Source organism: Myxine glutinosa, chromosome 11 (genome assembly GCF_964187855.1).
Source record: "Myxine glutinosa chromosome 11, kmMyxGlut1.1, whole genome shotgun sequence".
NCBI classification, from domain to species: domain Eukaryota; kingdom Metazoa; phylum Chordata; class Myxini; order Myxiniformes; family Myxinidae; genus Myxine; species Myxine glutinosa.
The window spans coordinates 36,332,213-36,349,580 of NC_136271.1; the positions used below are offsets into that span (position 1 = coordinate 36,332,213).

The 17,368-nt window shown below is 38.3% G+C and overlaps 1 protein-coding gene across 1 annotated transcript in view; it reads right to left on the reverse strand.

The window, feature by feature from the left end:
- MCM3 (minichromosome maintenance complex component 3) overlaps nt 1-17,368 on the reverse strand; it is a 49,360-nt gene that overhangs the window by 8,811 nt on the left and 23,181 nt on the right. Inside the window, exons 12-15 of the mRNA XM_068130483.2 lie at nt 14,501-14,651; nt 2,927-3,067; nt 539-651; nt 5-90 (exon numbers count right to left, since the gene is read on the reverse strand). Coding sequence (XP_067986584.1) covers nt 5-90; nt 539-651; nt 2,927-3,067; nt 14,501-14,651 — 491 coding nt within the window. The remainder of the gene's footprint in view (nt 1-4; nt 91-538; nt 652-2,926; nt 3,068-14,500; nt 14,652-17,368) is intronic.

Here is a 17,368-nt window from a genome sequence, read left to right on the forward strand (position 1 = left end):
TTACCGTCTGGAATTTTATCACCAGCACTAAAATCGTAGGGATCTCCACTTGAGCTTGCCTGGCTCTCGGCAGCGGCTGAAGATAGTTTCCTACAAACATGGGGTAATACATCAGGGCTACGGGACAACACGAGACGGCCACAGGGACCACAATCAGTCGTAATATCAAACTGTTGCATACCAGTGTGATTTGTTTGCATCAGCAGATTTTACACATCAGTTGACTTGCGTGGTGAATACTCCCATTACCGGGCGTAAAAAAAGAAGAAAAAAGCAGTTGCATATTTGTTCATGTATGTCTGAGATTTGTCCACTAAACAGCACAGGAGGATGAGTTGGAACACAGGAGGAGTCTTGAGTTGATAAACATTATTTATCAAAATGCATTTTCCCTGATCCACTAAAAATCCTTTTACAAAACAGAGTTAATTTCACTTTAAACAATACACTTTTATACGAGAAAATCAAGAAGGTTTTCGCACAATCGGAATGGTGAAAAAAACCTTAATTACCATTTTAATAATTACACTTTTATTACCTTTGCTTCCGCGTCTTTTGTTCCTGTGACGGCCCCACTTCGTCATTAGTATAATCATCCATATCATCTTCATCGACATCATTTCTTCGCCGTTTCTTCTCCTTGTCCAAGACCTTCAAAAATATGTATATATGCACCAAAACACACAATAAATTTTTTTTTCTTCAAAAACAAAAATGTAAGAAATTCTGCGAGGGACATCCAAAGTTGATTTTGGGGTTTCAAACAGTTTTTAGGAAAGAAAAAAAAAAGTAAAAAAGGCTTGGGTGGGTCGGTAGCAATGGGTAGTTCAGGAAATAGACAGATGCCTGAATTATATCAATAAAATAATATTCAGCAAAAGAAAACATTCATTTTTAAAGAGCACAAAAACCAAAATGCAATCTAAATTACAATTCACAGAAGTTGCAAGGAAACCTCCACAAGGGAGAGGCCAATAAACATCATTAATGCCTGTGCCACATCCACCAACAACAGCCCCCCCCCCCCCCCAAACTCCAACCCACAATCACAATCACAATCATCCTGCAACACTACATACTCAATCCAACCTGATATTCACTCACTGGGAAAAGGGAAGGCAAACAGCAGGGAGAAGTGGGACAAGGGGTGAGGCCAGGGGTAAAGACCACAAACAGGATATCAATAATCACAGCAAAGAGGGATTTTTGCTTTCTTTGAGGCTGAAGGGGGGTTGCAGGGTGGAGAAGGGGGAGGAAGCAGTAAGGTGAGAGTTACATGATGGTGACATGTCACTTGACATAAACCCACAAGAAAAAAAATTAACTAGAGTTCTTCGAAAACCTTGAGGAAAAAGGACATGGGCAGGATCTACGAGCAAAAAATTTGATTGGTCATGATGATGTAAAATGCTGTAATATGTTGACAAAGTACTGTTAACGGAAAGGGTCTGAAATTGGCAAAAAGGCAATTTGTGTTCTTCAGTGTTCAAGTATAATTGTAATTCAATTTAAATAAAATAAAGATTTTAAAGGTCGTAGCAAAAACCTTTCTCGGAAGTATAACACTTTAAATTAGTTATTCGTGCCTGGTGTTTATGTCCTTTTACAACATTAAAAAAACAAAGTTTCCCATTTGGAATGATTTTCAATTTTGTTTCCCTGCCAAACAGGCAAACTAAAACAATTACTGTACTCCTCTGATCGGGATAAGATTCCGTATAATTTGCCAAATTCAGAGCCAAAGTACTGTTAAGCTGCAGGTTTGTATTCCGATTAGTGTTCAAAATGTAACATTCAATTGAAATGAAGTTGTTCTTCGATCATAAACTGACATTTGTAGACACACAGAGTGAATCAATTGCTTAACCCCGCTTTTCACTTCACGCTCGCGTACACCCTCCTGACTGAAGAAGCTAAAATAAACCTTGGATGGCCCCAAACAATATTTAAAAAAAATAGCCCCATGGTGGACTGACGGATATTTCCCCACGGTTTCTGACAAGACCTTCAAATAAAGTACCTGAATTTGAGGCGAAACACCCTTTTCAGCCTCTTATCGAGGACGGATCCAGATGTGGAGCACAACCCCATGAGACCTTAATGTACTGATGTAACGTATCAAATTTGGTCCAGAATCGGTAATGTAGTTTGTGAGGAAAATAAATTTTAGTGAATACGAGTGATTAGGGGAGGGAACCTGTGGTCCCCTTTCCAGGGGAGATGGTGCCATGGGGAGCACAACTTAAGGTTAGCGTATGGTCACAATGCCGCATGGCCAGTTTGGTCTGGATCCGGTTGGTGGTTTCTGAGAAGACGATTTTTGAATGAAATACCAATATTTGGGGAAAAACTCCTTTAAATGGGCTCCTTTAAATGGGCGGATCCGGATGGGGAGCACAGCCCCATGAGACCTTACTGTCCTCATGCATTGTGCCAAATTTGGTTTGTATCGCTCAGGTAGTTGTGGAGAAGATGTTTCAGTGAAAAAGAGGGATTCAGGGAGGGGGCCCGCAGACCCCTTTCCAGGGGAGATACGACCATGAGGAGCACAACTTAAGGCAAGGGATGGCCCCGATGCCTCTTGGCGAGTTTGGTTTGGATCTGTCTGGCGGTTCCAGAGAAGAAGATTTTTGAATGAAATACCAATATTTGGGGCAGAACCCCCCTTTCACCTCCCTTACAGGGAGCGCATTCGGATGGGGAGCACAACCCCACGAGACCTTCCAGTCCTGAGAAATCGTACCAAATTTGGTACGTATCAGTCAGATATTTTGAGAGGATGTTTTAGTCTTATGTTAACGGACGTACAGAAGGCCGGACACTGGGACTCACTCTATGAGGTTATTTCGGAGAAATAACCTAAGAAAACGTCTCCATTGTCCCATAAGGGTACTATAACCTAGTGAATGCACAAGGATGAACAAACCTTCTTGAAGTATGCATACTGCACAAGCTCCACCGCCAACTCAGCATCCTGCAGCTCAACCACTTTGCTCATACGTGATTTGGCATGTGCGGTTGACAAACGAATCATAGTCTCAAGCGCACGAGCTGTCACGGGCATCGTCTGTTGAAGGAAGATGTGGTGAGATTTAAACCAACTTTCCAATCGTCTATGTTTTTGTGCTCATTTAATTGCCCATCACAAGCTATCCAATGTTATCAAATCCACCACAAGGTATGGATTGTCATTAGAAATTGGCCATGGCAGGGAAAGAGGCACATTAACCACTTCTTGAAGGTCAGTCAGCTAATTGGGTTTCTGTCAACAACCGAGCTGAGATATGGTAATTCTGACAAGGTGATCATTCAAATCAATACTACTTCCTTCAGCTGGGATTCCAGAAGTTTAGAATCCAAATCAATACTACTTCCTTCAGATAGATGAGCATCGACAACATTTGGGATGGATTTCCCTTATCTTTACCATGAATGATATACCTTACCAAACAAATCCACACTATAAAAACCACCTTTAGAGGCCATTTTTCCCCGCAAAGCGGGGGTTGGCCTTTTTCGGGGACCGTGGTTGTTGTTGTTTTTCGGTCCCCTTTTTTGAAGCAATGTTTTACGGCCGGATGCCCTTCCTGACGCCAACCCTTTTTGCCGCCTTTAACGACAAACAGGGAATTACCAGTGTACTGGTACTCAATTAGCCGATCTCGGAAGGATGACAGGCTGAGTCAACCCCCCTGGCGTTAATTCAGCGATCGACTGGGATTCGAACCCAGGATCCTCGGATCCTAAGCCGGCACCCTAGCCGCTAGCCCAACACCACACTGACACTGCGTATCTGCAATCTCCTCAACAAAAATAAATGCAGACAAAACTAGCTTGGCACTCGGTAGAGCGCATACCAACCAACTCATTCACCAAGTTTATTCATAACTCATCCATAACTTTTTTAAATATCGTGTTATATAATCGCTTTTCATCCGATCTCTCAATGGTGAAGAATCACAAAAAATTAAATAATTCTCACATCCAAATCCCTATTCAGATCTTCACCAAAATTGAATCGATTTGTCCGTGTCAAACACCCAACCTGTCCACCAAGTTTTGTCCAATTCCGTCAATATTTTGTTGAGATGCTGTGCTATGTATCAGTTTTAGTCCTGTCACTCAATGGTGAAAAATAACTAAGAAATTCTACTAGTCGGATCTTCACCAAAATCTAATAATTTCGTCCGTGTCACATACACGACCTCTCTGCCAAATTTCGTCGGAATCCATCCACAACTTTTTGAGATATCTTGTTCACAGACAGACAAACAAACAGACAGGGGTGAAAAGATCACCTCCATCCACCTTTGGTGGCGGAGGTAAAGATACCCTTTCCTTTGTGAAACTATACCATCAAAGGTTTTCCCAGAAATTGCATTCCAATAAGTAAACAATACACTCTACTTTGAAAGGATTTTTTTATGAGGTAAGAAGGACCAAACATAAAGAGCACACAAACTCACCGTTATTAAAATACCGAACATCGCAAGTTATATCAGAAAATCTAGAGAAAATTCCCAGCAGTCACCAAAGTTGACAGTAACAGATAGGCAGAAATAAGTTAAGTAGATAAATAAGATAGATAAATAAAATAAATGTTTTAACTAACTCTGCAATGCCGAGCGGACGAGTTCCCTGCAGGATCCTTGCAAGTTATTAATACCGATTCAGATTGCATTTACTTCATTTTGGTTTATTGGAGGTCATTTATGACAAGACAAGAATTAGATATCCGGTTGCATCGTCCTGCAAGACTGAATGAATGACACCACGTTTGTGTGAACATTTGGAAAAACATAAAAATATAAATCTCTTGTTAAGATAGCAACTCAGGCTCTATTACTCGACAATGTAGCCATATTGAGTAACTAATATGTTTAGAACTTTGGCGCACTATCTCGGTGGTGGTGCAACCCGGAGCGTTCGCTGCAAATCTGGGAGGACAGTGGTTTGAACCAGACTTTAAAAATGGTACGTGTCGGTTCCTTGCTTGACACTAACCATTTAAAGGATAGAGCACGGACAACAATAATAATAAAAAAAACATGGTATCCATGGGGAGAAGAAAATTCCTCCTTCAGTGCCGAGCTGAGTGCAGACAGAAAAGCGACGTCAAAGTGATACCCAGTGTGCTACGGGAATTGACGAGGCTTCATCCACTCTGTCAAAGCGCCTTTGGGCTTCTTGAAAAGCGCTATACAAAATAAATGAATTATTATTATTATTATTACTAGGGCATGCCCGTACGTGGGTGCCCGTTCCTTGCCAAAAAAAAAAAAAAACGCTACCCGTACGCTCTACCCCGCCCGTACGCCCGTACGCCCGTAAACAAAAAAAACAACGCTCTTCGCTTCCGCCCTTCGCTCTGGGAGAAATAATGCGCATAAGAAATCGAGAAATTATTATTTTCTCCGGAAGAAATCGAATTACGAACCGTAATGGCGCACGCGCTCGGCTCGGCTCGCAACAACGCGTTCTGTGATTGGCTGCCGGAAGTGAAGTCTTCACTGTCCGGAAGGTCGCAAATCGCAGTTACGATGAATCGCAAATTAGTTTTAATTAGTTTTAAAACATAGTTTAACGGCAACATAGTTTGCAAACGTGAAATAAATGAATACGCTCTCAAATGTGCCGTCCGAGGCAGAGTCTGTTCGCCACGTTCGGCACACGTGATAGCTCGCTGCTCTCTGATTGGTTGAATCGTTTTTTGGACATAGCTCGGTAACTACTTGTCCGATTAATTTCAAACCTTGAAAAGGCACATCCTCGGGTCCCCAGCAATATACCTGGCAAGTTTAAAGTATATCGGACCCGTGGTTGTCGAGAAACAGCGGTCACAGACAAACAAACACACACACAGACACACAGACACACACACACACACAGAGATTGCTGGAATTATAGATAGACTAGGGCATGCCCGTACGTGGGTGCCCGTTCCTTGCCAAAAAAAAAAAAAAACGCTACCCGTACGCTCTACCCCGCCCGTACGCCCGTACGCCCGTAAACAAAAAAAACAACGCTCTTCGCTTCCGCCCTTCACTCTGGGAGAAATAATGCGCATAAGAAATCGAGAAATTATTATTTTCTCCGGAAGAAATCGAATTACGAACCGTAATGGCGCACGCGCTCGGCTCGGCTCGCAACAACGCGTTCTGTGATTGGCTGCCGGAAGTGAAGTCTTCACTGTCCGGAAGGTCGCAAATCGCAGTTACGATGAATCGCAAATTAGTTTTATTTAGTTTTAAAACATAGTTTAACGGCAACATAGTTTTCCAACGTGAAATAAATGAATACGCTCTCAAATGTGCCGTCCGAGGCAGAGTCTGTTCGCCACGTTCGGCACACGTGATAGCTCGCTGCTCTCTGATTGGTTGAATCGTTTTTTGGACATAGCTCGGTAACTACTTGTCCGATTAATATGAAACCTTGAAAAGGCACATCCTCGGGTCCCCAGCAATATACCTGGCAAGTTTAAAGTATATCGGACCCGTGGTTGTCGAGAAACAGCGGTCACAGACATACATACATACATACATACATACATACATACATACATACACACAGAGATTACTGGAATTATAGATAGATTATTCATCCAATCTCAGCAGCTGTGTTTGTGTGAAAGTCAAGTCTGGTGTTGTCTCATGTATCTGTCTGCGTGTGTACGATTTGTGTCACAGCTCTTCCCTGAGCATTAGAACCTGTTTAAAAAAAAAGTCAAATTTCACGTTTTAAGGAGGCTGTTGCAGCAGTTGAATAGATCTGAACAAAAATGGAACAAGTACACATACATTCAAAGTACACCGCCCCCATGCCAAATAATTAAATATCCTACAGCGCGGCATTGCCGGGGCGCCCTTAGCGTCCGACAATACCGCAGTGCAGCTCATAGAGGCTGCATTGGGAGGGAGAGGTGTACACTAATTGATTGATTAATTGTATAATTAAAATCAATAAAAGATTATCACAAAATATTTTCTTAATCAATTGGCTAATGGCATAACTAAACCACTAGTGCTTCATCCGAAGATGTATCTTCTAGAAATTTAATTAAATAAGTCATTAATAAAAAATTAAATATTTAATTGATTAATCAATAAATAATTAATCGATTAACCAATCAATCAATAAATCAAAAATATCCTTGATAGCCACATCACTTGGTCACTGTCATGTCCAAATATTAGCTTCCCAGCTCAAAAGGTTCCTGAGATATTGGCCAAATGAGAAAGAAAATAAATAAATGATTAATAATGAAAATAAATAAATAATAATCATTAAAAAATTAAATTATTAATCAATTCGGTCACAGAACACATAAACCACCACCATTTCATCAGAATCTGTAACTGAAAAAAAATATTTTTTTTTTTAGTAATTAATCGAATAATTAAATAATTAATCGATTAATTGATTAATTGATTGATCAATAAATCAAAAATTTCCTTGATAGCCACATCACTTGGTCACTCATGTCCAAATATTAGCTTCCGAGCTCAAAAGGTGCTTGAGATATTGGCCAAATGAGAAAGAAAATAAATAAATGATTAATAATGAAAATAAATAAATAATAATCATAAAAAAATGAAATTATTAATCAATTCGGTCAGAGAACACATAAACCACCATTTCATCAGAATCTGTAACTTCAAAAAAAAAAAAATTTTAGTCATTAATCGAATAATTAAACAATTAATGGATTAATTGATTAATTGATTAATTAATAAATCAAAAATAGCCTTTGCAGCCAAATCACCTGGTCATTGTCATGTCCAAATATCAGCTTCCTAACAAAAGTTGCCTGAGTTAATGGTCAGAAGAGAAAGGAAATTTGATTAATTAAATAAGTACTTAATTAATCGCTAATAATTAAATAACTCCTTAATTAATTGATTATTCAAAAAACAAAAAATACCGTTTTTGACAAAGGACTTGCTCACTACTGTGCCGAAATTTCAGCTTCCTAGCTCAAAGGATGGCTGAGATATCGTCCGGACAAGCAAACAAGAAAACAAACAAGAAAACAAGAAAGAAAACAAACAAGTACAGATACATTCAAAGTACACCGCCCCATGCCAAATAATTAAATATGCTGCAGCGCGGCATTGCCGGGGCGCCTCCGGCGCCCGGCAATACCGCAGTGCAGCTCATTGAGGCTGCATTGGGAGGGAGAGGTGTACACTAATTGATTGATTAATTGTATAATTAAAATCAATAAAAGATTATCACAAAATATTTTCATAATCAATTGGCTAATCGCATAACTAAACCAGTAGTGCTTCATCCGAAGATGTATCTTTTAGAAATTTAATTAAATAAGTCATTTATAAAAAAATTAATAATTAATTGATTACTCAATAAATAATTAATCGATTAATCAATAAATACTTAATAGATGAAATGATTAATCAATAAATCAAAAATATCCTTGATAGCCACATCACTTGGTCACTCATGTCCAAATATTAGCTTCCCAGCTCAAAAGGTGCCTGAGATATTAGCCAAATGAGAAAGAAAATAAATAAATGATTAATAATGAAAATAAATAAATAATAATCATAAAAAAATTAAATTATTAATCAATTTGGTCAGAGAACACATAAACTACCACTATTTCATCAGAATCTGTAACTTAAAAAAAAAAAATTTTTTTGTCATTAATCGAATAATTAAATAATTAATCGATTAATTGATTAATTAATAAATCAAAAATATCCTTTGCAGCCAAATCACCTGGTCATTGGCATGTCCAAATATCAGCTTCCTAACTGAAAAGGTGCCTGAGTTAATAATGGTCAGAAGAGAAATGAAATTTAATTAATTAAATAAGTACTTAATTAAACGCTAATAATTAAATAACTCCTCAATTAATTGATTATTCAAAAAACAAAAAATACCGTATTTGACAAAGGACTTGCTCACTACTGTGCCGAAATTTCAGCTTCCTAGCTCAAAGGATGGCTGAGATATCGTCCGGACAACCAAGAAAGAAAACAAACAAGTACAAATACATTCAAAGTACACCGCCCCATGCCAAATAATTAAATATGCTGCAGCGCGGCATTGCCGGGGCGCCTCAGGCGCCCGGCAATACCGCAGTGCAGCTCATTGAGGCTGCATTGGGAGGGAGAGGTGTACACTAATTGATTGATTAATTGTATAATTAAAATCAATAAAAGATTATCACAAAATATTTTCATAATCAATTGGCTAATCGCATAACTAAACCACTAGTGCTTCATCCGAAGATGTATCTTTTAGAAATGTAATTAAATAAGTCATTTATAAAAAATTAAATAATTAATTGATTACTCAATAAATAATTAATCGATTAATAAATAAATAATTAATAGATGAAATGATTAATCAATAAATCAAAAATATCCTTGATAGCCACATCACTTGGTCACTCATGTCCAAATATTAGCTTCCCAGCTCAAAAGGTGCCTGAGATATTGGCCAAATGAGAAAGAAAATAAATAAATGATTAATAATGAAAATAAATAAATAATAATCATAAAAAAATTAAATTATTAATCAATTTGGTCAGAGAACACATAAACTACCACTATTTCATCAGAATCTGTAACTTTAAAAAAAAAAAATTTTTTGTCATTAATCGAATAATTAAATAATTAATCGATTAATTGATTAATTAATAAATCAAAAATATCCTTTGCAGCCAAATCACCTGGTCATTGGCATGTCCAAATATCAGCTTCCTAACTCAAAAGGTGCCTGAGTTAATAATGGTCAGAAGAGAAATGAAATTTAATTAATTAAATAAGTACTTAATTAAACGCTAATAATTAAATAACTCCTCAATTAATTGATTAATCAAAAAACAAAAAATACCGTTTTTGACAAAGGACTTGCTCACTATTGTGCCGAAATTTCAGCTTCCTAGCTCAAAGGATGGCTGAGATATCGTCCGGACAACCAAGGAAACAAGAAAACAAACAAACAAGAAACCAGAGTGAAAACTGAGTACTCTCTTTCAGCGTGCGTCACTGCCAAGCCCCCTTCGGTGCCCGGCAATGACGATTTGCAATGCCTGGAGGTGGCATAGGAAAGGAGCGGTGTACAACAAGAAACCAGAGTGAAAACTGAGTACTCTCTTTCAGCGTGCGTCACTGCCGAGCCCCCTTTGGTGCCCGGCAATGACGATTTGCAATGCCTGGAGATGGCATAGGAAAGGAGCGGTGTACAACAAGTACACATACATTCAAAGTACACCGCCCCATGCCAAATAATTAAATATGCTGCAGCGCGGCATTGCCGGGGCGCCTCCGGCGCCCGGCAATACCGCAGTGCAGCTCATTGAGGCTGCATTGGGAGGGAGAGGTGTACACTAATTGATTGATTAATTGTATAATTAAAATCAATAAAAGATTATCACAAAATATTTTCATAATCAATTGGCTAATCGCATAACTAAACCACTGGTGCTTCATCCGAAGATGTATCTTTTAGAAATTTAATTAAATAAGTCATTTATAAAAAATTCATTGATTACTCAATAAATAATTAATCGATTAATCAATAAATAATTAATAGATGAAATGATTAATCAATAAATCAAAAATATCCTTGATAGCCACATCACTTGGTCACTCATGTCCAAATATTAGCTTCCCAGCTCAAAAGGTGCCTGAGATATTGGCCAAATGAGAAAGAAAATAAATAAATGATTAATAATGAATATAAATAAATAATAATCATAAAAAAATTAAATTATTAATCAATTTGGTCAGAGAACACATAAACTACCACTATTTCATCAGAATCTGTAACTTTAAAAAAAAAAAAATTTTTTGTCATTAATCGAATAATTAAATAATTAATCGATTAATTGATTAATTAATAAATCAAAAATATCATTTGCAGCCAAATCACCTGGTCATTGGCATGTCCAAATATCAGCTTCCTAACTCAAAAGGTGCCTGAGTTAATGGTCAGAAGAGAAAGGAAATTTAATTAATTAAATAAGAACTTAATTAATCGCTAATAATTAAATAACTCCTTAATTTATTGATTAATCAAAAAAAAATAAATACCGTATTTGACAAAGGACTTGCTCACTACTGTGCCGAAATTTCAGCTTCCTAGCTCAAAGGATGGCTGAGATATCGTCCGGACAACCAAGAAAGAAAACAAACAAACAAGAAAGAAAGCAAGAAAACAAACAAGAAACCAGAGTGAAAACTGAGTACTCTCTTTCAGCGTGCGTCACTGCCGAGCCCCCTTCGGTGCCCAGCAATGACGATTTGCAATGCCTGGAGATGGCATAGGAAAGGAGCGGTGTACAACAAGTACACATACATTCAAAGTACACCGCCCCATGCCAAATAATTAAATATGCTGCAGCGCGGCATTGCCGGGGCGCCTCCGGCGCCCGGCAATACCGCAGTGCAGCTCATTGAGGCTGCATTGGGAGGGAGAGGTGTACACTAATTGATTGATTAATTGTACAATTAAAATCAATAAAAGATTATCACAAAATATTTTCATAATCAATTGGCTAATCGCATAACTAAACCACTAGTGCTTCATCCGAAGATGTATCTTTCAGAAATTTAATTAAATAAGTCATTTATAAAAAATTAAATAATTAATTGATTACTCAATAAATAATTAATCGATTAATCAATAAATAATTAATAGATGAAATGATTAATCAATAAATCAAAAATATCCTTGATAGCCACATCACTTGGTCACTCATGTCCAAATATTAGCTTCCCAGCTCAAAAGGTGCCTGAGATATTGGCCAAATGAGAAAGAAAATAAATAAATGATTAATAATGAAAATAAATAAATAATAATCATAAAAAATTAAATTATTAATCAATTCGTTCAGAGAACACATAAACCACCACCATTTCATCAGAATCTGTAACTGAAATATTTTTAAATTTTTTTTTAGTAATTAATCGAATAATTAAATAATTAATCCATTAATTGATTGATCAATAAATCAAAAATATCCTTGATAGCCACATCACTTGGTCACTCATGTCCAAATATTAGCTTCCGAGCTCAAAAGGTGCCTGAGATATTGGCCAAATGAGAAAGAAAATAAATAAATGATTAATAATGAAAATAAATAAATAATCATAAAAAAATTAAATTATTAATCAATTCGGTCAGAGAACACATAAGCCACCACTATTTCATCAGAATCTGTAACTAAAAAAAAAAAAATTTTTTTAGTCATTAATCGAATAATTAAATAATTAATCGATTAATTGATTGATTAATTAATTAATCAAAAATAGCCTTTGCAGCCAAATCACCTGGTCATTGGCATGTCCAAATATCAGCTTCCTACCTCAAAGGGTGCCTGCGTTAATGGTCAGAAGAGAAAGGAAATTTGATTATTAATTAAATAAGTACTTAATTAATCGCTCATAATTAAATAACTCCTCAATTAATTGATTATTCAAAAAACAAAAAATAAAGTTTTTGACAAAGGACTTGCTCACTACTGTGCCGAAATTTCAGCTTCCTCACTCAAAGGATGGCTGAGATATTGGCCAAATGAGAAAGAAAATAAATAAATGATTAATAATGAAAATAAATAAATAATAATCATAAAAAAATTAAATTATTAATCATTTCGGTCACAGAACACATGCACCACCACCATTTCATCAGAATCTGTAACTGTTTTTTTTAGTTTTTTTTTAGTAATTAATTGAATAATTAAATAATTAATCGATTAATTTATTAATTGATTAATTAATAAATCAAAAATAGCCTTTGCAGCCAAATCACCTGGTCACTCATGTCCAAATATTAGCTTCCGAGCTCAAAAGGTGCCTGAGTTAATGGTCAGAAGAGAAAGCAAATTTGATTAATTAAATAAGTACTTAATTAATCGCTCATAATTAAATAACTCCTCAATTAATTGATTATTCAAAAAACAAAAAATATCGTTTTTGACAAAGGACTTGCTCACTACTGTGCCGAAATTTCAGCTTCCTAGCTCAAAGGATGGCTGAGATATCGCCCGGACAACCAAGAAAACAAACAACCAGAGTGAAAACTGAGTACTCCCTTTCAGCATGCGTCACTGCCGAGCACCCTTCGGTGCCCGGCAATGACGATTTGCAATGCCTGGAGATGGCATAGGAAAGGTGCGGTGTACAATAAATAAAAAGAGACAAATCCACATAGGAGCTGCAAATAATGGCCAACTTGCCTCAAAAAGTATCCCGTGTACGATAGACATTTCATAAATTGCCTGAATAAAATTTTTTTTTTTTAAACGAGTAATGAAAACTTAATGCAACACCACACCAAGCACATCTACCTCAACGCTTTCCACCGGTCTCTTAAGGCGTCAAAGTGCTGGACGCTGGGTGAGTGGAGTAAAAGTCCTGAAGGCTCTGTGAGACATCGGGCCGGAGACCGGAAGACTGCTTGGATATGGTCCAAACTGTGGCATATGAGCTTTGACAATGGAATCAGTGGGTTGGTTGTGTTGACTCACAGTGGGATTGAGCGATTGACTACCTGTATGATCTGCCCAAGGATACGTACAACAAGTAGAATTAGATCCTGGTCTGAATGGACAGCATGAGAAAGAAAGACTTTCACATCTATCTAGAGGCACATGTCAGTGGTCCACAGCGAATCTAATTTATTGATAATTTGTTGCATCACTTGGCATGATGCTTCCATGGTAAGTAAAGTGATTAAAGTCCTTCACCTAGATTCCATCTGCAAAGATACATGCAGATGGTGGCGATGTCAAAGTGCAGACTGCTGATTAATTGAAAGAGCTTGGTTGCACAAGAAGAGTGATCCACGATGATTTTCAAAACGAGTTTGGTTTTTTTCAAAAAAACTAGTTTCAAAACTAGTCAAAATTCAGTCGTGAAAACTAATTTCCCAACAGTCATATTATAAACACCTCAATGCCTCTTTGCTGTAAGGTGTTCGACAATCAAATCCTGCCGCTTGTCCTCATCAAGTACACTTTCTTCATGGTCTTTTGTGACATGCTGAAAAACCACGTGCAAAACAGGCCAAACTAGAACGGCACTTTGTAGAGTGCATACCTCTGCCAGGCTGAATAGTTTACGTTTTGTATCTATCTGTAGGTGGTGTTTGTACACCTCGGGAGCTTTGACAATGAAATCAATGGGGTGGTTGTGTTTCACAAAAATTGAGTTGCTGACAGTTGATGAGATGGTGAGGAGGGTGGTATGGGGAGATGAAAATGAGGTCAAAAGACACGTTATCAAATGTATGTGTGTGCGCACAAGCATTTAACTGTTACAAATTAAATATGAAGGGGGATTTGGGCAATCCACGTTGCTTGACGCAATGGGGACTGTAGCTACTGTGGTTCACCATGCGATATAGTGTTGCTATTTGATGCAAGGCAGATCCTGGCTTAGAATTCCACTTTTCTGTAGGGTTGAATTGATTCAAATAGTGAAAGAATTCAAACCAACGTATCAAAACAGCAGGTACGAGCACATACCCGTGCTATGTCTGCGCCCATCTCCTCCTGGTTACGGAGCTTTGCATACTCCTCTGCAACGAACTCCGCAGCTTGGGATGACAATACAGGCTTCAGGGCCTTGGCCACATGGATGTATTTTCGCATGAACTCCAAACTCACCATCTTCCCTCTGCTCTCGTCACAGATGTGGGCATTTTAGTTATCAATCAGGGAGTTACGGACTTTCTATACATTATATATATCCTTCGACGTGTTGTTTCCCCCACTTACAAAAAAGATACGTCACATTATTCTGGACAATCTCAATCCTGTTCAATGTACTCCATTCCAATAGTCAAAAGACATTTTCCTACCCGTACTGAAACCTTCCTTCTGAAGCATCCTTAACAAAGCAGACATGGTTGTGTTGGGCCACCTCAAAGGATGCAAAAAACATCCACCCCAAACCACAAAGCTGGATTTTCTTTGTTTGTGATTTTGCATTTTTTCAAAACTGCAGCGCATCGATTCTTTTTACTAATACGTCAGAAGCTCAATCAAAAATCACATTACTGTGAAACAGTCAGTCGTTGCTCGAATGTTTACATTATACAACAAATAAACTTTTAAAATTTTCTTATGCATGAGGGTGACATGACTTTTCATGATAAAGACAGCAATTAATGCTCAGGCTCCTAGGATAGTTGTGTACTCAATTTTGTACTATATTGGCTGGGTTTGATTCGTAACCTTCACCATAAGCAGTCCAATTGATGCTTTGCATGCAGGATGTTGCATCAGTGAGTGTGCTGTCCATAACATGGATGGTACGTGTCCACTCTTGAGTCTGGGAAGTCAGCGGTTTGTTTGTCTAACTTTTTATTTAAAAATGATTTTAAATCATTGTTATTTTAAAATTAAACAAGCATTACGCCTAGGTCCCCCGTCGGGGAAGTGATGTGAGTTGACAAAGAGGAAGACGCAGAAAACATGCTATGATATGATATTTCGCTCACAAGGTTCAGACATACATGGAGGCGGCCATCTTGGAGTTTGACGTGGTGATCCAATTTTCAATAGCGTTCTTCCTTATGCCTAGATACACCCACAAACCAGATTAGAAGTTGGTACTTTGCTTATTTTTCAAGATATTTCATTCACAGGGTTCAGACATATATATGGTGGCGGCCATCTTGTATTTTGACGTGGCGACCCAATTTTCAATAGCGTTCGTCCTTATGCCTGGATACACCCACACACCAGATTAGAAGTTGGTACTTCGCTTATTTTTCAAGATATTCCGCTCACAAGGTTCAGACATACATGGCATCAGACATACATGGTGGCGGCCATCTTGGATTTTGACGTGGGTTGCACCCACACACCAAATTCAAATGCGGTCCTTTGCTTACGCACGCACGCACGGACGCACGGACGGAGGGGAAAACCATAGTCCCCCTTTCACTCCGCGGTGCGACGGGGGACAAAAATATATATTTTAAAAAGATTTTAAAATGGATTGCATAGTTCCTTGCTTAAACCTCAGCATTTGAAGCAAAGAGCACAGACAAACCGCATACGGAGGAATAAATTTCGTCAATTTTTCTGCTGAGGGGTGAGTGCGGAGAGAAAAAAGTGACGTCATAAAGATGGCATTGCCAGTACCCAAAGTGCCCAGATGGCATTGCATCACGACCCTCAAGTTTTGTATATATGTTTGTCTGAAGTCAAGTCGGTGCTCTCTCATGTGTTTGTATGCATGTACATTGTACATGCATGATTTGTATTGCAGTTAAGCTACTCTATGAACCTTGAACCCTGTTAAAATAATAATAACAAGCGTTACGCCCCGGTCCCCCATCGGTGAAGTGATGCGAGTTGACAAAAGTGGGAGACGCAAGGCGGCCATCTTGGATTTTGACGTGGCGACACAATTTTCAATAGCGTTCTTCCTTATGCCTAGATACACCCACACACCAGATTAGAAGTTGGTACTTCGCTTATTTTTCAAGATATTCCGCTCACAATGTTCAGACATACATGGCGGTGGCCATCATGGATTTTGACGTGGCAACCCAATTTTCAATAGCGTTCTTCCTTATGCGTAGATACACCCACACACCAGATTAGAAGTTAGTAGTTCGTTTATTTTTCAAGATATTTCACTCACAAGGTTCAGACATATATATGGTGGCGGCCATCTTGGATTTTGACGTGGCGACCCAATTTTCAATAGCGTTCTTCCTTATGCGTAGACACACCCACACACCGGATTAGAAGTTAGTAGTTCATTTATTTTTCAAGATATTCCGCTCACAAGGTTCAACGCACGCCCGCACGCACGGACGCACACACGGACGGAGGGGAAAACCATAGTCCCCCTTTCGCTCCGCGGTGCGACGGGGGACAATAATAGGAATAAACATAGGGGCAATACCCTGGTGGTCACCTGGTAGAATAAACAGTATACTGCACTGACTAAGGGTATTTTAAAGCAATTTCAATGTTTGCTTGAAGACAGGGCAGCATGTAGAATCATACTAACTTAATCATAAGACTGTAAACAAACAAACAAAAAACCTATTTTGGGGGCAACCCTCCCCCCTCCCCCAACCCCATATACCTCCTCAGACCCCAATTTTTCTAATGCCTTGAACAAACTGGTACATCATGAGTGATCGAGGTTGTGGTGAAGTTTCATCAAAATTGCGTGTGTAGTTTCTGGGAATGAGGCAAATACTTATGTTGGGGCATAGGTAAATAGGGCAACCCACCCCACCTACTCCCGTAGACTCCCAAAGGGGCAGATTTTTTTTTAATGCTGTGAACAAACTTTGGTACAGCACGGGTGGTGAAGGTTGTGGTTAAGTTTCATCGGAATTGCTTGTGTAGTTTCAGAGAAGAAAG